We start from the raw sequence: 23906 nt of genomic DNA, 5'->3' as shown, positions 1-23906 counted from the left end.
GGCAGAAAAATATCGACTTTAAACGACTGCAATCTTCTTCAAGAAGATCTAAACAGAATCATACGTTGGTCCGAGGACAACAACATGAAACTGCACGAAAACAAGTTTGAACTTGTTTGCTATAGAACACCGGCCTCTAAATCACTTTCAGAGGAGCTGCCATTTATGAGTGACATCACAAACTACACCACTCCAAATGGATCAGTCATAGAAAGAAGCCCATTAGTGCGTGACCTAGGAGTCAACATGTCCGATGATTACTCCTGGACACCACATATCAATATCATGGTTGACAAGGCACGTCAGATGGCATCTTGGGTTCTTGGAGTATTCAAAGACAGGACAACACCTGTTATGCTCCAGCTCTACAAATCCCTGATAAGGTCCAGAGTGGAGTACTGCTGCCCGCTTTGGAATCCAAACAAGATCTATGATATCCAGTCTATCGAGAGCATACAACGCCAGTTCACTAAACGAATTCTAGGGCTCAGAGACACCGATTATTGGAATAGACTGAAGGAACTGAAACTTACATCACTGCAAAGACGCCGAGAACGTTACACCATCATACATCTGTGGAAAGTTCTCCAGGGTATATGTCCAAATGACCTAGATGTACAGTTCAGAGAGAATGCCAGACTGGGAGTTAAAGTTATACTATTACTCCCTTCTCTCACAAAAAAGCATCAGCTGCTGCACGCTCCACCTACGACCACTCATTCGCAGTGAGAGCTGGAAGACTCTGGAATGTTCTCCCCAAAATTGTCAATACTCAAAGGACTTTGACAAGCTTCAAGACATCTCTTGGAAACTTCCTAGACACCCTTCCAGACAAGCCCCCTACTCCTGGATACAGTGCAGAAAACTCTAACTCGATAATAGACTGGTGCAGTCAAGGAGGTGGTCCGCAGATTGCGTGATGGCCGTGAAGATGCCTACTTCTAAACCTATCAATAGGTTCAATAGGTTCAATAGGTTCTTACATAATTGCTGCCGAATTAATTAAGTTTCTATTCGTTATACTCAATCCGAAAGAATATCCTAATCAAGTTATAGCTTAAATTTGAAATGAATTGAAACCAAATTGATCCCATATTTTTTTCGGCTAATATCACATTTATTGCCGTTTGATTTTGATCGTCCAAATATCAACGTATACTCGATCATGACAAATTCCGAATCAATCAAAAATTTGTAGGTAAGCAAATTTCAGAAGAGACTGCATTGCAGCCAAACATTGCCGCCATGTCAAACGCAAAAATAATAAGTGCAGTGACATGATTTTTCAAAGGAATTGGTTTAGTATATTATTTCACGTAATCGTAATGTGATTAGTACTACTACTAGTAGACGTTGAGTTGTTATGTCACTCTTCCTGTCTGCTAGACGAGCCGAGAAAGCATTTTTAGGTGTTCTGCCATGCAGTGGTAAATAGTTGTATTGCAATGCGCTGCTATTTGGTTTGCTACTTACATTGAGTATTTAGTTAACTAAGTGAGCACCTATTATAGTCCGAATTTCCAAAACACCCTCCGGCCTCCTCCGGTCCCGGACGTCCGGATTTTCCAGCAGCTTTTAATTATACAAATGAAAACAATTTATTAGATTCTTTGGTATAAAAAATGCAGGTAGTGTATTTACCTGGGGACCTCAGGCTATCATGTTCATTAACATATTCGCCGAATAGAGATTCGGCGGAATGACAGGCTGAGCGCCGCCCAGTAAGTAGTGTATACTATTAATATACTATATATTTGTATCAGTTTTTAATATTGTTGCAATTGCCAATTTTCCAATTTTCGCTTTACTATTAAATTGTAAATGAATTTCTGCACGTCAAAACCACCCCTTCCTGAATTACAAAATACCCCCCCCCCCCCCCCCTTTATATTTTTATATGCCGGACCCGGCCTAAGTAGGTGGCCCCTTATTTTTATGGCTGCACGACTTCCAGGCCCCTCGGCTGCACGACGTCCAGGCCCCCTCTATTATTAGGGGTCAGATCATATGACGTATAATTAGTGATGTGACGTATAATTAGTGATGTGATCCACCAACTACGATTAACAGAACATGTGAACTCTACTCTACATCTAGCCCAGTTTTACCCCTTACTTTTGATTTAAATTAACAAGTCAATACACATTTTTCGTAGGATAATTAATCAAATTTATTGAATACTGAATACTGAATACCCAAGGTAAGTCTTCTCGAAATAATTAACTATAGACATTAGCTTAGGAAAGTTTGTCTGTATATAGTACGTTATTTCATAGAATACTTCCTCAACATCAGCCACTGGAACGAAAGCAAGAAACACAACAATTCTCTGGTAAACAGTTTATCTGCAAAATAAATCTTCTTAAAATTTTTCTGGATGTTCTTTTGAACAGCTTGACAGAGGTGGACGAAGCTTGACAGAGGTGGAAGAAGCAATTGCTAACATCCCACCCTGGCAAACTCTTCAAAAAAGCATTCATCACTGCTTTCTCAAAATCTATTAAAATAGTACCAGTGTCTACAGGACAATGCTGGTCAAAATAGTGCTTAATAACATCTAAAACAAATTCATAAGTGTCCCCTTTCTTGTCACCACTTAAAATATAAACCAAAGGAACACATTTGTTGTCTACAACTGATTGGATGGTGTAAGACTGAGGAAAGATCTTCGGTGATACATAGAAAGTGCCGTCTGCGATCCATTTTGAGTGCTCCGATAGAGTCTCCGTGTTCCTGCAAATGTTTGTATAGGTATGAGAGGAGATCGCAGTCACAATAATTGTCATGTGCTTAAATAAATACGTAACATGGATAATATTACATATCGTTCACATATTACGTAATCAGCTGAGGGGGGGGGGGGGGTTCCGAATGATTACGCTAGTGTAATTTTGACACAATAGCTATGTGTAAAACTGATTACAGAGGGGGGGGGGGGGGGGTAATAATGTTCCAAAAAATGATTACGTAATATGTGAACGACCCTTAAGGGTCGCTCGAAGCTAACGGTGGAGGTCTTATTTTGACAAAACTTGGCTCACGTACGATGACGATCCCTTTCTTGTTTCAATTATTGTCCTTCTAGTTCTGGTCACAGCTGATCTGTGAGGGGCCGTGCTAGCCTACTAGCGCTAGGCCGGCTATATAGTAGGCTGCGCGCGCGCGTGGATAATACATAACGGTGCGCAAAAAGAGTGGTATTTTCCTCGTTACAAATGTACCGCGGATTACGCAAACCAAATATTATTTTGGACCACAGGAGGACTTTTCACCAATCTGTCCCAAGTTAAGGGTCAAAAATGAAGTGTTTTGAGCAAAAACTTACAATTATTTTTTCTGCAAAACAAAAATGAAATGATTCAAACTTTCCAGATAGTAAGATGAGTATGGGAGGGACACACTGTGAAATTCTGGATGAATGTGGCAAATTTGAGATAGTTTCTTGTGTTTGAAGTGATATATCAAATTTCGCACATAAGATTTCATCAAAAATTACACAGTATGTCCCTTACACCTCACAACCATTTTATTATCTGCAAACTTTGAGGAAAATTGTATATTACAATTTTGAGGAAAATCTACTTTCTGGTAATCTTTTTGTGCTCTTATGAGTGGGTCAATCATTTATTTTTAATTGTAGTTGACGAAGTGAGAGTCTCCACTCAGTGTGTGGAGACTCTCACTTCGTCAACTACAATTAAAAATAAAATATACTTTCGTCGAATATTTTCCCGCGGATCAAATGGAACGGAAAGTCCAACTCTTGGACTGTTGGCAAGATTCCGTGACTTACTTAACTACAATAAGACTTGAATTTGGGACTGGGAAATTAATTTCCCAGTCTCTTGAGTCTTGATAAAACACCTTTACCGAAACCCTTATAAATTTACAGTAATGCCTCTAAAATTGTTGTCCTAGGAAAGTTATGTTGCGTTGATAAGTATTGATTTGCTTTAGTTGATCAAGCAGTACTTATACAAGCAGAAGATTTTTCTAGGGAGGAAAAAAGCTTTCAATGGGCACACTAGAAGATCTAAAAACGTGAAAAAAAAGCGAGAACAAAATAAAATAGACTAAAATTCCTGAACCTCAATCATGAATAACGGAACGATACCGTCATTAGTAATACATAAACATAAACATCATTATACAGGTCTTTATTATTGTCACGTAGCCACTATTAGTGAAATATGCAAAATATGCAATCATAAAAATCAAAATTAAACATTCGCATATCATCATATATTCGCATATCATTATATAACTGAAAACAACGTCCTGCGTTGTCGTTCTTTAATCTTTTAATACAGATACCTTTCAAATTTTGTGATTTATGAAATCTAGCTCTTACTTCGTTGTATGTATATATCATATATATAATATTATGAACAAATTTGGCAATTTTTAGAAATTTTAAATAATTTAAGAGCCCCTTTTGAAACATGTACTCTCTCCTGAAACGGCCTAATATTTAGCTTTAATGTCGTTAGAAACAAATAGAAAATCTTCACGTTACGAATTACATGTCGTGCATTCCTGAGTATTCGAGCATTCCTTAAAACTGTACCACAAAAATCAGTGATTCAAACTTTAACCACACACGTACACACAGTTTATTATTTCACCACAAAACATTACATTATGATTCCTGGAACCCTGCCAGCCATCCCGTCACACCACGTGACATCACGTGATGACCTCACATGACGTCACATCCCATTTAATGAAAAATCACTTCGACACATCACAATATTTCTAACCCGATTTTATACCCGTTTAATCAATGACCGGTGTAATAAACTGGTGGGATATCGTTAACCTCGCTGGCGGTGTCGCTACTGCAATCTGTAGAGGAAATGGCGCGGTCGTCCGCACTGGTTACATCGCTACTGCACTCTGTTGGTGACGGGGTGTAGTCGGGTGTCACGTCAGCTGTAGAGGTGTTAGCGGGAGAACTGTTAGTGTACTCAGACGAACTGTTTGTGTACTCAGACGAACTGTTTGTGTACTCGGACGAAGTGTTATTCGTACACTCAGAAGTGTTATTCGTACACTCAGAAGTGTTATTCGTACACTCAGAAGCGTTATTTGAACACTCAGAAGTGTTATTTGTACACTCAGAAGAAGTATTGGATAAACTATCGCTGTACCCGTAACGAGAGTGGCTAACAGTATTACGCTTCAAAGCTACGTGATGATTAAGATAATCTTTACTGTTCAGACTGTTTTCGGGTATTAAAGGATCAGATTGTGAGCTTTCTGTGGAGGTAATATCCGAGAGTGGGCTATCAAAGAAGGATATGCCACCAGGAAGTGGACTTCCTAGTGGAGGAGGGCTGGTGCCGGAGAGCGGGCTATCATCGTATAACAAATCAACTGTATCAGGAGGACTATCAAATTCAGGGGAAGTAGGAGAGGTGGGACTGTCAAGAGAAGAAATGGAGGATCTAGCGGATTGTTCCTCGACCGCGTCCACAAACTGGTCGTCCTCTTCCTCGTTGCTGTGCTGGGTGCTATACGATTCAGTGTTACCCGGCGATGCTGCCAGAGATATATCACCTTTGTTAATGTAAACTCCAATGCTCTCATCCCATCGCTGTTTTAATTTAATGTAATGTCCTGAGAAGAAGCCAAATGTTTTAGTAGGGTCAGGCGGAGGCGCCATAGGAGGTGATATGATAGGCAGGGCACGACGCTCCTCAGGTTTGGTAACACTGTTAGAGCTGTGGTTATTATTATTACATTTCTCTCGCTCCTCTTTTTGGAGCTTCATTGCAAGTTCATAGTCTGCCTGCTCCTGTTCTGAGCGACTTATCGCAGATTCACCCTCGATATCATCACCCTCCGGTGAAAGTGGACATTGATCTGCGTTTTTGTGGGCTTCTAGATTGCGGACAGAAAACGCTTCGATTTCTGCGAGGAGTTCCTGCATAAGATCGTCATTATTGGAGCGTTTCATGACGTCAAGGTGTAATCGGAGGAGCTTGTGGTTTATTGCGTATGCGCACTTTAGCGCCATTACTCCAGCCAAACTGAGGGGAGGAAATAAATTAAATGAATAAATTAAGTTCAAATTTATGTATCACTTTATCAGTAAATAAAGGTCAGCACATACTCTCTCTTACATTGCGAGTTATAACCAGTGTGATCAGTTCAATAAAATAACAGATAAAACTTAAATAAACGAATGATTTCAAACACACTACAACTATAATATACCTGATGTTATTCTCCCTTAGATCCAAGTGTATAAGAGTGGTATGATCCCCAACAATCTCTGCCATTACCACAGCACCCTCGTTGGTGATATTACAACTTGCCATGACGAGCCGCGCGATGGACCTACTGGAGAGGAGGCCCTCTTTTAGACATTCCACTCCTTTGTTACCCAGAGCGTTAGATCCCAAGTTTACTCCTTCCAGTGTGGTGTGGAACGCCTGTAGTTGTAACTTTGTTATAATATGGCTGTTAGATTTTTTATTATATTATTATTATATGGCTGTTAGATTTTTTATATAAATGTAAAAAATTGTGTAAGCTTTTTAAGGACAGCACTGTGTGAGTTGGCTTAAACTTTTTTAGGTTATGAAAATCGAGAGCTATCGTTTGAGTTGTTTTAGATTGTATTATTTGAGTTTGAACTAACTTCTTAAGATCTCAAAGTTAAGCTAACTTAGTAACTTAAAACGCAAATTAACTATCAATTAACTATCAATTAACCAATTAGAACACATACCAGAGCTCTACCGAGAGCGGACATGCTATTTGCTGTTATCTGGTTACTCCACACCGTTATCAACTGTAACCCTGACGCCTGCTCCTCAAGCGCAGATGACAGGAATAAAACACCCGTATCCTGAGAAATAATTAATTAATTAATTATTTGTTGTAATTAATTAACTGGTTGTGATTGTTGTGCAGTTATTGGTTGATTGCTTACATGATACATCGTTTGATTGGTACATTTTTATGATAAAACATGAGAGAAATTAGGGGGGTTGGTGTTTTAGATTCAAATGAGGAAAACACAACTTGGTGGACATTTATTTGAGTTTAAATCCGATCTATTCCAAATGTTTCACTTGTTTGAAATATAATGCTTATAATGCTTGTCAGTTGAGCAGTTTTCTGAGGAAACAAGCAACAACTAATTATTTATACAAGATAAATATCAATACAAGATAGAGACATGATGTAAGTATTAAGTACGTGCCCCGCCGCCCCCGCTATATCTATACATTCTTTGTGACGTAATCTGCCACGAAGTGGTCTGTTGAAATATGTGGTTTCATAAAACCTTCTTCAGTAGTTGAGTAGCAATTTTGATGATGAAATACTGAAGATAGTGACAAAACGTGACTCACATTTCTTGACGTCATACTATTCCCAATACACAATATTCACATATGCATACCTACTACATATCCTCGTAATTTATTCAGACTTGTTTAAAATACGTTCAACTCACACCAACACTTACCAAGAAATGTTAAGCATGAAGAAACATGGATCTAAAATCTAACACCAAACCAATCTCCCCAGACACTCAAAATGTCTATAATGAATTCAGAATACCGTTATACTCTCAACTAATCCGTACCTGCAAACACCCTTTCAACAACTCAACGATGATGTGTACACTCGTGTAACATATAATATATTCATATTGACACCCAACATAATATATAATGAACGAACTAATATATACGGTCAATCATCCCTTATAAGGAATTACAAATATGTAGATGGTGGACCGGACCTGTATTATTTGTAAGCAGGTCGCTGGTATATCGCCCCGATAATGTGTGTAAGTGCGGTAACTTTTCAATCATCAAATTGGTTATCTTTATCTCGTGCTGTGGCGTGTGGGTAGTTTGGTGATGTCGCTATAAGTAGGGTTTGATGCACTGGCCACTGAGAGGCAAGGTATAGAACGTTTGGTGTAAATTCAGGGAGTAGGTCCTCTCTAGGGTTCTCATATTGTAGGTCAAATACCGGTGACCACAGAAGATACAAACAATTCCTGCCTTTCAATTCCTTCTAATTCGATAAAATGAAAAATATTTCTTATGATTAACTTTATTTTCTTCTCCATTTACCACGACAAGTGACACCATGGAGTCAAAATAAAAACAAAACAAACTCTCTAAAAGTACAAGGTGGCCCATAATTAACATACAATAACGGACACATCTTGTGAAGTAGATGCTGTGAGCCTGACATGTTAACGTTATGTTAATTCTGGCCACCTTCTTATAGTAGACTTCATCATATAAATTTATTTTGAACTTAGTAACAATTTCAGGGAATAAATAGAAATTTAAGATTTCATTTCTATTCTAATATTCACGTATATTAAATACAACTATATTGTTATGTATCATATGATTTTGTAAACATTGGCCGGTGTACCAAAAACCGGTCCCCAAACAAACACCTTTTACTGTGAGACTTGTAAATAACTAGCAATCTCTCCAGTTTCAGTTATAGTAGATCTCAAAAAAGACTTAATAATTAATATCTCTGCAGTGTTGAATCTAAGTAATCAGAATTACCTTCGCATGGAGACACAATTTTAAGTTAAGTTAATTAATCAATTCACTACCAGACACCAGTTATGTAGTGTTTAGTGTGATAGTTTCAAAGTTACCATGTTTGAGTGTTCAACAGCCCTTACCATGGGGATCAGCTGATATCAGGCAATATTCCCAATCAGCAGAACAGTCCTGCTCGACACGTGACCTCCTCGTGATACCCTTACGTGACCTCCTCGTGATACCCTCACGTGACCTCCTCGTGATACCCTCACGTGACCTCCTCGTGATACCCTCACGTGACCTCCTCGTGATACCCTTACGTGACCTCCTCGTGATATCCTCACGTGACCTCCTCGTGATACCCTCACGTGACCTCCTCGTGACACCCTCACGTGACACCCTCGTGATACCCTTACGTGACCGTCAAGTGCGAGGAGGTCTCTGGTAAGATACCCACGACCCCACGTGCATACACTATCAGTCATGTGACCGGCACAGGTGATCAACTTATGGATTCTTAGGCCGCAGGGGGATATCAGAACTGAAAGCCATGCTTTTCTATTTAGCAATTCTATGGTAAAATGGTGCCCAGGGAGGTTATCAAAATTAGTGGTACCAACTACCAGTCAAATACCAGAAATATTTAATGTTCACAAGCAGGCCCAATTAGGGGTATTCGTATTCTTCAGAATCCAATAATTGCAAGTGTTAACAGCTTTAATGAACTTAATCAGACATCGCTGCCAGTAATCATTTACAACGATTTTAAAACTTCAAAAGTGAGTTTAATAATGGTTCGTTGAATCAGTTGCAGTTTAAATTAAAAACTTTACATGGTAAAGCAGCTTTAACCACCAATTACAAGAAATTGAGATCTGAATATCAAATTTGGTGGAGAGACATATTAGGGGTCGTTCACATATTACGTAATCACTTTTGGGACTATTTTTAACCCCCCTCCCCCCTCCGTTATCAGTTTTACACGTCATAGCAATTGTGTCAAAATGACACTAGCGAAATCATTTGGAAACCCCCCTCCCCCTCGGTTGATTACGTAATATTATGTGAACAGCACGTGACAGAGGGTTGGATCGGTAAATAGTGGAAGCTGATTGGTCCATTACTATCACGTGTCAAATAATACTCCGCACCAGAAACCACATCTATAATATATTATATCAGTCACTACACTTCTCTATTAGTGAAGTGGTAACCGCACACTAACACACCTGCTCCCCAGTCATATGAGATATTATTATGTGTTTAAATACAGATATACTTCTTTTACATGTGGTATATACTGTTAGTCTGTACACTGTACACTGTATACACTGTATACAGTATATACACTGTACACTGTATACACTGTATACAGTATATACTGTATACACTGTATACACTGTATAATACACTGTTAGTCACGTCTGTTACATCGCATGAAGTGAGCCCCTAATTATTACTGCTAATTATTACCTAACATCAAATGTTTTGATGTTTTGATCGACAAACAGGTAAAATATATCTCAGTTTGTTCTGTGACGTCATTGCCAAACTTGTTTTATTTTGTAGTGTTTTAACACATGAAGAATGAAGATGGCCTCTTTTTATTACTGACAATTACATTTTCTTCTCACTTTTACGCATATCAAACAGGTAAAATAGTTAATGATACAGAGGTAAGAGGTAAGAGGTAAGAGGTAAGAGGTAAGCGGTTAGAGGTAAGAGGTAAGAGGTAAGAGGTAAGAGGTAAGAGGTAAGAGGTAAGAGGTAAGAGGTGCCATTTTATCTTGGCAATGATCTAGACATTTTGAACAAGACAACTAAATTCTCAGCTGACACCTCGTAAATACATGAGCTTTTGACGCACAGTTAATAATGCAATTAATGTGTACAGATAGTTTCAAGATAAATGGTTAGATCTGCTCAAATAGTTTACAAATATTTACGATATGTACTTAAATATTACAAATATGTATTCAAATACAACGTCTTTGTATAACTGCACGATGGTGGACCGTGGACCAAGGTCCAAGACGTGTCAAATTTCTAGAAAATATTTGTGTAGCACGCACAACATATAACAGCAAAATTCTCTGAAATGTCCGATTGAAAAGAGTCCAGTTACACTTCTTGGTAATTTTCAGATTTTCGTAATTTCTCAGAACAAACTGTGCCCTCGGTCAAGTTCCCAACTCAATAATAAATGTTACATATTTTAATTAGTTACTGAATAGTGAATATCAGTCAAGTTTTGAGTACATATTGTCATCAAGATGCTCTTACAGAATGATATGTGAGTAGTGTTATACTGATAGTATGGAGCTGTGTTACGAGTTATAATATTCATAGCCATTACTTGAGGATAAAGGGTAGGTGCTATAATAGTAGTATTTTAGTAGTATACCTAGTATAAGTATTGTAGTATTATAGTATTATTTCAGTATGTATTTTAGTATTATATTAGTATTATAGTAGTATTGTAGTAGTATAGTATAAGTTTTGTAGTATCATTATAGTGATTATATTATAGTACTATTTTATTATGTATTACTATTGTAGTATTATATTAGAATTTTCATGTATTAAATATTGTATTACACACAAAAGAAGTATTTTAACACGCATGTGTATTGTCAGGACATCTCGTGAAATAATATCATGTGAACATATGAATAAAATATAAGTATACAATTATACAATAATACAAAATGATGTGATATGCGGGATAATAAATAAAATAGGCATTGTAACAATATAGTTATTACGGGGGGGGGGGGGGCTCTTGTTGTTTTTGTCCATGAGGCCCCCCCCCCCCCCCCCTTATACACATCCAAATTGTGGGAGGGGGGGTAGCGGTCATCGCCATTTTTGACAAATCTAACAAATAAAAATTTGTAGAATGATAAAGTCAGAACACATGACCACAGGTGAAATGATATGTACATACCTCGCACAGTGCCACAATGTTGTGTAATATACATCTCTACATTCCGGACAAATATGTACATGTTTTGACTTTTGTGTAAGCCTGATTTTAAAGTATTACCAATAATTGGTACTTTTACTCTCGATGATACATGAAGTGAAATGTATTATTATATTGAATTAACTAGTTAATGGGTGATCATGAAAACAACTCAACGTCAGCGAAAGCTCGTCATAATTATCTAATTAAAATTATCTCATTAAATTCAAATCTGGTATATTATTATTATATACTATATAATATTGACGTGTTTACTTCATGTTAACTTTCGAAGACAAAATAAAAGAGCAGTGTAACAAGCCAGACTGTGATCAGACAGTTCAGTTTGCTTTTGGTTTTGGTTTAGGAAACAAGCTTGCCACATAGGTCCAGGAAAGAAATCGAAGTACACATGGAAGCCCAGAGTTCAGTGGTCCTACTTCAAAATAGAGTCTATGTTTAAACCGTATGTAACATAACTCAATTTAATTATTCGTATCAGGTATGTTCGCTTCTTTTAAAGGTTAAACAATGTGCGGCTTGACGAGTTAAGGAAAACACTAGGGCGGTGTAACTTCTCAGATCGAACTTTAAAGTAAAATCATCAAAACCGGAACCACATTTCGATGGATAAACAGCTACAGCTTAATCGTCCAGCTATATCTCCTCAGTCTACACTCAGTGCTTCAGTGGAAGGTCTACTATAATAAACCTCTCTGCTAAGAAGAAACCAGCCTTACAGGAACAGTAAACCTGTAGCCGAATAATTTTCCTTTAATAAAATCTCATATAGTAATTCACAAATGTGTTGGTCTTTTAGGGCTTGATGTTTGGCGCAATGATGATCTTATAAAATCCATTGTGTTCGTGTACCACTCACCACTGCACCAGTCACCACTGCACCAGTCACCACTGCACCAGTCCCATTGTGTTCAAAAGATGTTTCATTGTCAAATCTTGGAGCGTATTATATGATTGGCGCGATAGTAACTAAAAACTACAGAATATGGTATTGGTCTTTCATTTGGTCGATTTAAAGAGAGAAATATTACCCAAATTTACCTCGGTTGCTAGCAGACAGATTGTGGTGGCCAGTGGTCACAGTAACGTACAAAATTCAGAGGTTGTCATTAAATCTTAGAACTACCAGTAACTTTTTACAGAATGAAATTTAGACAAGTGGATACAAAGTTATTTTAAAAAGTACATCCTTGCAAGACTTTTCATACACCCTGTTTCATAATATATGTAATATTAAACGAGAGAGAGGGAACTTTTGACTGAGAGAGAGAGAGGAGAGAGAGAGAGAGAGAGAGAGAGAGAGAGAGAGAGAGAGGAGAGAGAGAGAGAGAGAAGGGAGAGAGAGAGAGAGTGAGAGAGAGAGAGAGGAGAGAGGAGAGAGAGAGGAGAGAGAGGAGAGAGAGAGAGAGAGAGGAGGAGAGATGAGAGAGAGAGAGAGAGAGAGAGGAAACTTTTGACTGAGAGAGAGGGATCGAACTTTTGACTGAGAGAGAGAGAGGGAACTTTTGACTGAGAGAGAGAGAGAGAGAGGGAACTTTTGACTGAGAGAGAGGGGGGAACTTTTTAAATGAGAGAGAGAGAGAGAGAGAGAGAGAGGGGGAACTTTTGATGAAGAGGAGGGAACTTTTGACTGAGAGAGGGGAGGGAACTTTTTTATGAGGAGGAGAGAGAGGAACTTTTATGAAAAAAAAAACAAAAAGGAAAATTCCATCAGGAAAAAAGAAAAAAACAAGAACTGGAACACCGTATTTTGACAAGTCCAGTAAACCATATCCTTTTAAAGGGAGGGCCCCCCCCCCTTAGCGCCTCGGGTTCCCTTTTGGTCCCCCAAAAACAAGTCCTTTAAATTTTTTTTCGCCCCCCAAAAAGTTTATGGCGTTGCTTTTTCGTTTTTGTTTATTTAGCGTTACTTTTCATTTAAATTATTTTCGGTTTGCAGTTTGTTTAACTTCATGTTTCTTTCCCCCGGCCCTTTGGTTTTTTAACCCCCAGAATTTTTTTTAAAGGCCAGGGGGTCCCCCTTTACAACCCCCTTTTTTAACTTTTTTTTAGTGTTTGGGCCCCCTTTTTAGGGTCTACTTTAATCGCTTTTAAAACGACCGTACAAAAGAACTGTTAAAAATTTAAACGACCCCCCCATGGTTTTTAATAAAATTTAAGGTTTGGTCCTTTACTTAAAAAATTTAGTTGTTGAAATTAGCCTCCCCCCCCCCTTTTCTTTTTGGGACTAAAGGGAAAATCTCCGCCTTTGATTTATTTGTCTCCCCCTTTTTTTTTTGTTGGACCGCCCCCTTTTGGTTTAGGTAGGTAAAAAATTTAAAGCCCCTTTTTGCGAGGGAAAAGCATTATTCCTGGGGGTTCTGCTTTCCAAACCCCCCTCCCCTTCATTCGAAAAAAAGGTTGTGGGGCCCCCTTGTTTCGCAAAGGGCGGAACGCAGGCAATTTTCTTCCGGCGATATGTGGGAACTCAAATTTGGGGGAAAAAAATTGGTTTAGGGCCGGTCTGGGTTACGACATTTTAGGTCTTTTTCCCTCGTCCTCCTTATTTTCGTGGGGTTTCCCCCCCCCCTTTTTTTGTTTTGGGGCCCCGTCGGATCCATTCAGCCCCCAAAAAAAAAGGCCCCTTTGGGTGTTGTTCCCTTTGGATGGGAAGGGTTTTTTCTGTTTTTTTTTTTGGGGTTTTATTTTGATTTTGGTTTGGGCGGGTTTCTTGTTTTTTTTGGGGGTCGGGTTTACCCCCCAAAAATGTACGAAAAATTTGGTTTAAAAACAAGTTTAGGAAATGGGCTTTTTTCCCCTTTTTTGTTGCGTAACTGCTTCCCCCCCATTTTGGTTATTTCTGTTTAGATTTTTACTTTTTTTCAGAACGAGGTAGAAAAATGTCCCCAACATCGAGTCAGTTTAACAATTCTTAAATTTTTTAAAGTCACTAAAATGTGGGCAAATTAACTTTTTCCGCCCCCAATTTCGATGGTGTAAAAAATTGATGGTGCTTTATCCTAAATTTAAAAACCCAACCCAAAAAAATTTAATGTGTTGCGATTTTCCTAAAATTTTATAATGTTGCAAATAAAAAAAGTTTCCCCATTTGAAGTTATAACTTTAAATTTGGAATTAATTTCTTTCGAAACGGTTTTGGTAGATATTGTTCAGAATAGAGCTCAAATTTAACAATTTTAGATTTTAATTTGTCAAAAAAACACTGAAAAATTGACAAAAATTTAACCCGGGGCCCCAATAAAAACAATAAGGGTTAAAAATTGGAATAAATTAGGAAAAGCATTCCTTTATTTGACCCTAAAAAGAAAAGTGGTTAAATAGACTTATAACTTTTTAATAATTGATTTGGACAAAAAAACATTTTGAAATTTTGAAAACTTTCCTCTTTAGAATCTATGTTTTATTTTTCACAAAAATTTCGATAAAAATAGTTATTTTGGAAGGGTACAGAGTTATAATAATTTTTTTGTGAAAAAAATTTCCCTTTTTTGACCATGTTGGGTATTTTAATTTGCATGTTATTTTTAACTATACCCCCAATTTTTAATTTATTAATGTTTACTGGTCGGTTTGCATGTTGTTTGAATGTTTTGTAATTTAAAATTTAAGTGGTATTCATTTTGTTAATTTTCAATTTAATTTTATCGTTTTTGGGAAAAAAATAAAAATTGTTTGTGCTTCTGTGTTTTTTAAAAATTCCTTACGATTTATGTATAAAAACAATTCTAGCAATAGGCCATTTAAAAATCCATTATCACATTCTTTCAGGGTTTAAAAATTTGTTTCCCCTTTTTTTTTAAAATTTGCAGATAAAAATGTGCACCATCAAAAAAAAAGTGTAAAAAATTAGGTGGTTAATTTACCCATCCAAACAAAAACACCAAAATTTTTTGGGTCAAAAATCGGCAAGCAAGGGGCCTTTATTTCTTTGTCACATGTTTTTAAAATGTGAAATGTAACCCTTTTGGCCGGGCCTTTTAAGGGTATTTTCACAGTTTAGATACTTTTGTAATAAGTTAGGGAAAAGGAGAGAGATTATCCTAAACCATCAAAAAGGGTTTGTGTTATTTATTGTGTGACAAGAAACACTTGCTTTTAATAAGTCACCCTTATATTTTAAATATTTTTAAAAAAATGAACGTTTTTCCAAAGGATTTTTCGTTTTTCTAATGTACAAAACTAATGAATTTGCATTTAAAAATTTTTTTGTTTCCGTTTACAGCTATAAGGCCAAGTAAAGGGTTTTAGATCCGGGAAAAAGTTGTGAAGCCAAATTTAAAATGTTCAAATTTCGTTTTTGTTTAGTAAAATTTTTCCTTTTTTTTCCCTTGGGTTAGAGGATCTCTAAAGGGAAAAAACCCCAATAATACGCTTTAGCCCTCTGTAATCGGGGCAAAAATTGCATCCAAAAAATTGTATAATTCCACCAAATCGAAAACATGGCCCAAAAACAGTAATCCTCCTTAGTGAACCCCCTTATTAGCAAAATCCCAAAAAAAGCGTCAATTTTTAAAAGGTTTGGTAAAAGGGGGGCAAATGTTTTTGTTTTAAATCTTTTAACGAGGAAAAGTGGGTAATTTCCCATTTCTCCCAAAAAAAATAACACAATAACAGGAGTTGAAGATGTGTCGTTATTTGAAATTGTAGAATTTTCCTTGTTCCTGGGAGAAATACCCCTAATGTTTTTCCTCGAGGGGGGAGTACAGGGGAAAAAACCCCGTTCAACTTTTAGTACTCGCACATTAAAAGGCATTTTTACTCCGTCAAGTTTATGTTCTTCTATTAGGTACTCCAACCGGTTTTAAATGAAAAGAAGTAAAAAGAAAAGGAAATTGAACTGAAAGAGAAAGTGAAACTGAAAGAGAAAGTGAAACTGAAAGAGAAAGTGAAACTGAAAGAGAAAGTGAAACTGTTAAAAGAGAAAGTGAAACTGTTAAAAGAGAAAGTGAAACTGTTAAAAGAGAAAGTGAAACTGTTAAAAGAGAAAGTGAAACTGTTAAAAGAGAAAGTGAAACTGTTAAAAGAGAAAGTGAAACTGTTAAAAGAGAAAGTGAAACTGTTAAAAGAGAAAGTGAAACTGTTAAAAGAGAAAGTGAAACTGTTAAAAGAGAAAGTGAAACTGTTAAAAGAGAAAGTGAAACTGTTAAAAGAGAAAGTGAAACTGTTAAAAGAGAAAGTGAAACTGAAAGAGAAAGTGAAACTGAAAGAGAAAGTGAAACTGTTAAAAGAGAAAGTGAAACTGTTAAAAGATAAAGTGAAACTGTTAAAAGAGAAAGTGAAACTTTTAAAAGAGAAACTGAAAAACAAAGTGAAAATAAAAGACGGAGTGAAATATTTGATGCGTTGCTTAAAATGAAGAAAAGTAGGAGGGTCTGGACAGCCTGAAATAACACACAAACAGACAAATAACTTAATAATCACCCGTTTGAGGAGTCTTGCGAGGGCGAGCCAGGCACGTACTCCTAATCTAACATTATTGGCTACTATGAGTCTCGTAACAGGCTCGTAGTACTCTATCATCTCAAACACTGAGATAGCACCCTGGGTGGCAAGTTATTTTAGCTATTTGAGTTATTTAAGTTATTTAAGTTGTTTTAGTTATTTTGATTATTTTAGTTATTTTAGTTATTCTAGTTTCACTAACATGATCGTAATAATAGATTTAAGTTTAATTAAGATTAAACATATAGGTACTTAGTATGTTTAATCCAAATAACCTGCAAATTGACATAAATATCAGGGCTGACAATTCATGCTCGGGTAAATCAATGAAGTCAGAACATTTCAACTAAATGGAAAAAGATCTTACACTGTTTATAACTAAAATAGTTTGTCAGTTTCGTGTACACTGTACATGATAATATCTATTATCTTAAATCGTTATTTTTATCTACATGATACTAATGATGTACATATCTGACATGGATCAATTTATAGCACGCTTCTCATGAGGTGAGTTATAATTTAGTTTTTTATTTTATATATAAAATATATATATAGTTGGTCCATAATTATATATACATCATAGCCAGCACAGGGTCGGGCGGAGGGCAAGAATGGTATATTTATTTTTATCTTTTCACATCTAAAATGTTTAAATTTGATAATAATACCAAATAAGGCAATGTTTGTCTGCTGAAAATATTATTACTAGAAACGAATCCATGTTGACAAAAATCGAGTAGCTTACACGGAAGGCTGGTAAAGCTGAGAAGAGACAGATTATTGAGACTTTTTCTAGACTTTTTCTAGACTATTAACGAGAATTCCTTATGCTCTCCTACGAAGCCCCTAATATTTCCCCGGGGGGCCGGGGGGTCTTCATCAAAATTCTCTCGAAATCGACTTTATAGTTGTTTCTGATAGAGGGGAGTGATATCTATCAGAGCTGCTTTTGGTCCCATGGAAAAATATTGTTCCTAGCCGAAATTATCGCTGGTCATAGGTCAGCGCTTATGTGTAATTGTATTGCGCGAGCGATTTTCAATCGCGCGTTCTGAAAATCGAGTCTAAAAATCTATCTTCTCCTACATTTTTTGAGCAATCACCCTCAAACTTTCAGGATATGTTCTTAGGATCAGTTAGAAGAGAACTCTAGAGCCAGAATTTTGAGATAGGCCTTAAAAGATTTTTAATTTGATTTTAAAATTCTTGGACCTCTAAAAATCAAGTCCACTAAGAATTTCAAAATCAAATTAAAAATCTTTTAAGGCCTATCTCAAAATTCTGGCTCTAGAGTTCTCTTCTAACTGATCCTAAGAACATATCCTGAAAGTTTGAGGGTGATTGCTCAAAAAATGTAGGAGAAGATAGATTTTTAGACTCGATTTTCAGAACAAGCGATTGGAAATCGCTCGCGCAATACAATTACATATAAGCGCTGACCTTTGACCAGCGATAATTTCGGCTAGGAACAATATTTTTCCATGGGACCAAAAGCAGCTGATAGATATCACTCCCCTCTATTAGAAACAACTATAAAGTCGATTTCGAGAGAATTTTGATGAAGACCCCCCTCCCCCCCGGCCCCCTTAAGAATACGCCACATCTTTCCCTGTGACACGGTAAGCTAGATTCAGATATAACAACATGTTATCATGGGAAATTAATACGCGGTAATTGCTGCTCCAATTAAATAGTGAGGAGCCAAACCTTTATTAATTAGCAACATTTGGCTGGTGTTATAAAACAAATATATCCCACTGTACGTGTGTATTCAATACAAATAATAAACATTATAGCTATGTTATACTGGCACAGTTGAAAAGTATGTCAGTTGAAAAGTATCAGTTTCTACACATCTTATTATCATTGATTATATATCATGAGTTATGAGTTATTTATTCCGTTGTCCAAAAAACAATTAATTCATCAAATTCAAATGTGTTTTATACTCTCATAAGATATGTCAATTATAATTTGTATGTATTGAGCATAGTAGTAAATAATAATAGTAATAAAGTAGTAAACAGTCATACATTGCAAATATTCAGCATCATTTACTTCAGCAATTTAATTTTCTGTCATATCCTGTGGATACGATTGAAACATTTGAGTAGTACTACACAGCAAATATGCTCTGTTTTGTTTCACTTTGAAGTGTTAACTGTGAAGTTATACATCTCTTTGATGGTGCTCCGTCGGAATGGAAACTCCCACGATCAGAAATATGTCGACTGTAATTTATAAGAATAAATTGTAAGGTTGGTCAGATTTATGAAGAACAAAAGCTTGGTTTCTGATAGAATAGATATCTTATTCCATACATCCACCATAATTCACACGAAATTTACGTTGGTGCCAACCTCTTTGTCCTATCAAACGAAGCCATATTACGATCGATTTAATTTGTTATATGAAACTTAGCCACAATACCTAATACCTATTGATATTTAAATTTAATTGCATGATTCCAAAGAATAGAGCTCGAGGGATAATCAGGGTACGATTCCTATATTAGGGAAATAATCATACAATTATCATACTTAGACACGCAAAACTGGTAACACTGGTAATAGAGGGCTATCTAGATACTAGCTACACTGGAGGCCACTAAACTATAATAAAACTAAAAATCAGTGCATTATTATAGTACTCACTACGACCCCGGCCCACTACTCCACTAGTAGTGGTACTCCACTACGACCTACGCAGAAAAGTATCGTGTATTTAACATTAAACCCTCAGTGACAGTAGTCTGTGATTATAGGGGACAAGCCAAGGGGTATTTTGGGGTACTTAGAATTAGGGGTATTATGGGGGCCTCTATTATGGGGGATTTCCAAAATCCACTAAGGCATTCCCTAAAGTACCCCATAATACCCCAATTATACTAGTGCTTGGTATGAGCACATACATACAGTCCCTCAAACCATGGTAACATTGCAATATTTGCAGGTCACATATTTGCATAATGTTGAATATTTGTAACTAGATACCTATAAAGTCCTTCTCAACTGCTGTACAGTCAGGATAATGGTGTGCAGGAGGTAAAGTAGCTGGGAACTAGAGGACAGTCATTTTAATCATGGTTGAGACTTGAGAGGGCGTTTCGCGGGTTTTCATTGGTTATTGAGACTTGAGAGGGCGTTTCGCGGGTTTTCATTGGTTATTTAGCCATTAATTAAGTTGTGATATAATATATATACTATATATATATATAGTATATGATTTATAGAGTTATATTGTAGTTTAAGTTTTACAGGTAATTATTGGCTAATACTACTAATGAGGTTTTATTGGTATTCAATTTCTTCATGATGAAAATTCTCTTTTTGGTCCTATGGATAAATATTATTTCTAGCCGAATTTATAACCGGTCAAAGTTCAGCGCTTGTGACTGTGTGTAAATGTATTGGGCCAGAGATTTTCAGTCGTGTGCCCTGAAAAGCTTAAAAACGAGTTAACAAATCTATCGGAACACTTACGTCATCATCAAGCTGTGTCTGTTCAATGTTGAGGGTCTGAGCTCGTAGCACTCTTAGCACCGCCTCCAGCGCTTCACAGTGTGCGGGGTCAAGTCTGGTTCCTGAAGATAAACACTGTTAGATAAATAAAATAAATAAATAAATTCTAACATTTATTACACGCTTCGACATTAAGGGGGGGGGGCCAATGGATATTTTTTTGTGAAACTTGTTTTCGAGATAGCAGTTGACCAACAAACTAGGACCAGTGACCAAACTTTTGAGGGGGTCCCAGACCCCAACCGCCAAACGGTGCCCGCGGGGCAGCCACGCCCATATCTGGTCCAAATTAGGCCCAATTTAGCCAAATACCCTGAACATGCCCAAAACCCAAATTTTAGGTGCTCTACTTGTAGCTAGTGGTCTCCTAAACTCGTATATGAAATTTCATCAAGATTGGACAAAAAATGACTGAGTTATGAGCCAAAAACTATATGCCCATATTTGGGCATACGCACCAAATTTGGTAGATTTCGTCCCATAAATTGGTCAGATATCAATATTTTTCATCGAAACTTACTTTATATGAAAGGTAGGCCTAAACTACATATTCTCTGTAAGTTATAGCTTTATATCTGTTTAAATGTGGAAACTAAGGCGAAAAGACCACAAAAAATGAACTAAATTGCCCATATCTTGGTTCGCGATATTCGCGGAATCGATCTCATTAAAATTGTAACAACTCAATCAGTTTTCAAAATTTTTCCATGAAATTTTCGGAATCGACTCGAAATCGCATTTCCACCTTAGTTTGAGAACAGATTTTTGATTTAGGCCTCCAAAAAAATTTGGCGGCCAAATTCTGAATTTTTCCGGGAAAATTTTGGAATTTGGCCGCCAAATTTTTTTGGAGGCCTAAATCAAAAATCTGTTCTCAAACTAAGGTGGAAATGCGATTTCGAGTCGATTCCGAAAATTTCATGGAAAAATTTTGAAAACTGATTGAGTTGTTACAATTTTAATGAAATCAATTCCGCGAATATCGCGAACCAAGATATGGGCAATTTAGTTCATTTTTTGTGGTCTTTTCGCCTTAGTATCCACATTTAAACAGATATAAAGCTATAACTTACAGAGAATATGTAGTTTAGGCCTACCTTTCATATAAAGTAAGTTTCGATGAAAAATATTGATATTTGACCAATTTATGGGACGAAATCTACCAAATTTGGTGCGTATGCCCAAATATGGGCATATAGTTTTTGGCTCATAACTCAGTCATTTTTTGTCCAATCTTGATGAAATTTCATATACGAGTTTAGGAGACCACTAGCTACAAGTAGAGCACCTAAAATTTGGGTTTTGGGCATGTTCAGGGTATTTGGCTAAATTGGGCCTAATTTGGACCAGATATGGGCGTGGCTGCCCCGCGGGCACCGTTTGGCGGTTGGGGTCCGGGACCCCCTCAAAAGTTTGGTCACTGGTCCTAGTTTGTTGGTCAACTGCTATCTCGAGAAACAAGTTTCACAAAAAAATATCCATTGGCCCCCCCCCCCCCCCCCCCCCCCCCCCCCCTTAAAATATACCCAACAAAGATGTACATTTAAGTCATTCAAGCGAGACTTAGTGTTGAAATACCAAGATTATGGACTTTATATCAGTTCAGATTTTATAAACAAATATTATGTCTTAATACCGCGTATGAGTTTGTTTTTTGCGCAGCGATTAAAAAATGAAATCAAGTCATATACAGCAGAGTTGACAAAGCCTGCGTTATTTAATTAACAACTTTATGAGAAAGATGGCTATCTTGGGTCATTGAAGACTGGTTGACCTGGTTTAGCTGGTTATTTTAAAGTTAACCGTGGAACGGTAGTCAAGCAGAGACTGTCTCGCACTTTCCTTACCTTTGAGATCGATAGTATCAAGTTTTAGGGTACTATCCCGCAGTCCCTCCAACTGATCCACTAGCTTCTGACAAGGTCTGACCCTGAGTTTGGCGCAAAGTTGTTTGTAGGAGTCCAGGACGTTAGCATACTCCTCATCTGGTGAAGAAACTTGTTACATTGAATCAAGTTTTGAATTAATTGATTACATAATTTTATAATTAGCCAATTACCGCCCTGACGGTGTGAGAGCAGTGTTGTAATTGCTGGTGATCACTTCTATTTGTGCGGTAATCGAACAAAACAATAATTGTAAGATCTAAACAGCAGTAAAGTACTAAATATTTTAATAGGCTAACACGGATTGTAATTTTTTGTTAATTATCGGTTGTTTCTTAACAAATACCTACAAAATGTAAAAACCTAGATAGTAAATTGAAGATTCAAACCAATAATCAGCTGACCTAAAATCAATAATGTTTGTAGTGTTTCCCGTTTATTAAAAAACGGGAACCCGACAAATTTTACCACAGAAACATTACAACAATGCGACTAATAAATAATGTCCCTATGCGGATATTACATACCATCAATAACATTAACAGGTACAGGCTCCACGTAATCTGCTAACACTGTTCTGAAGGTAACATTCCTCCCGGTCTCCCCCTCGGTAGCTACATTTCTCTTTAGTATCCCCTTTATTGCAGGCCCTCTCCTCTCTTGTTTCTTTTCTTCTTCTACTGGATTCTAAGACAAGTCCCAGGTTAATAAATTAATTAGTTAATTAATTAGTTCCCAGGTTAATTCCCTCAGCTATTCTAGTTTAATCTAAGAAACATTCTAAATTATCATAAATTCTGGTATTATAGAACAATGATATTTTATTTAATTAAGACTGTAATTAAGACTGTATAAAATTGTAAGTAATCCATTTCATGTGAGGCGAAGCCGAGCGCAACAACTGCAAAAACTGCCCGCATAAAATGAAGCCATCAGTAATCTAAGCTCAGGTTGAACTCAATGTAATCGTATTACAGTACACAAAACAGGTACTACAATGTACACTGAACATTCATGTATTATAACACAACAGCCTATATCATGTTACCGCCTAATCTAGTGCCCCTCCCTGCTTTACTTAGAAATGTTAAAAGTGCTCGTGAGATTACAATGTTAATTATGCATGGATAGATTAGGCTTAAACCTGATTATATCAAAATCTTAATTAAATACGTGATCGTGTTCGCGATTATTCGATGAGCGAGCTGTAGGTAATCATGTGATTATTTCAATGTGAGGAACCGGAATTACATGTTGCTTAATTACACATTGTTCGTGTACATGATTACACACAATTACTAATTACAACTAATTAAACACTGTTCCTGTACGTGATTAATTGATTAATTAATTAATTAATTACCTGGACATGCTCGTAACTACCCTCATCCTCGCTCTCCATGATACTAGCATCCTCTTCTTCATCAGCATCCTGCAGCATCACACTACGAGGACCCCATACGCTACATCTTACATTTCTACCTGAGTTAATTAGTTAATTGATGAAATTAATTACGCTAAATCTTACATT

The 23906-nt window shown here is 36.8% G+C and overlaps 2 protein-coding genes across 2 annotated transcripts in view; both read right to left on the bottom strand.

Annotated features, from left to right (window-relative positions):
• Positions 1-23906, bottom strand: part of LOC134824344 (NAD(P) transhydrogenase, mitochondrial-like) — a 1149555-nt gene that overhangs the window by 30449 nt on the left and 1095200 nt on the right. The window lies entirely within an intron of this gene.
• LOC134823922 (protein phosphatase 1 regulatory subunit 37-like) lies at positions 4080-23867 on the bottom strand. Its single transcript, XM_063835518.1, has 8 exons — positions 23739-23867; positions 22903-23062; positions 22337-22474; positions 20451-20551; positions 16945-17064; positions 6737-6856; positions 6220-6437; positions 4080-6032 (listed from the first exon to the last, which is right to left on the bottom strand). The coding sequence occupies exons 1-8, from the start codon at positions 23814-23816 to the stop codon at positions 4781-4783; spliced, it is 2187 nt and encodes a 728-aa protein (XP_063691588.1). The 5' UTR covers positions 23817-23867; the 3' UTR covers positions 4080-4780.

This window comes from Bolinopsis microptera, chromosome 12, assembly GCF_026151205.1.
Source record: "Bolinopsis microptera isolate Bmic1 chromosome 12, MBARI_Bmic_1.0, whole genome shotgun sequence".
Classification (NCBI taxonomy): Eukaryota; Metazoa; Ctenophora; class Tentaculata; order Lobata; family Bolinopsidae; genus Bolinopsis; species Bolinopsis microptera.
This window is presented reverse-complemented; position numbering and strand designations above follow the sequence as displayed.

Excerpts from the sequence above, each read along its gene's own strand:
- LOC134823922 (XM_063835518.1), bottom strand. The coding sequence starts at position 23,816 with ATGCTGCAGGATGCTGATGAAGAAGAGGATGCTAGTATCATGGAGAGC. Across the intron at positions 23,063-23,738 it reads GTAGTTACGAGCATGTCCAG|AATCCAGTAGAAGAAGAAAA; the intron begins GTAATTAATTAA and ends GACTTGTCTTAG. Across the intron at positions 20,552-22,336 it reads TGATACTATCGATCTCAAAG|GAACCAGACTTGACCCCGCA; the intron begins GTAAGGAAAGTG and ends GTTTATCTTCAG.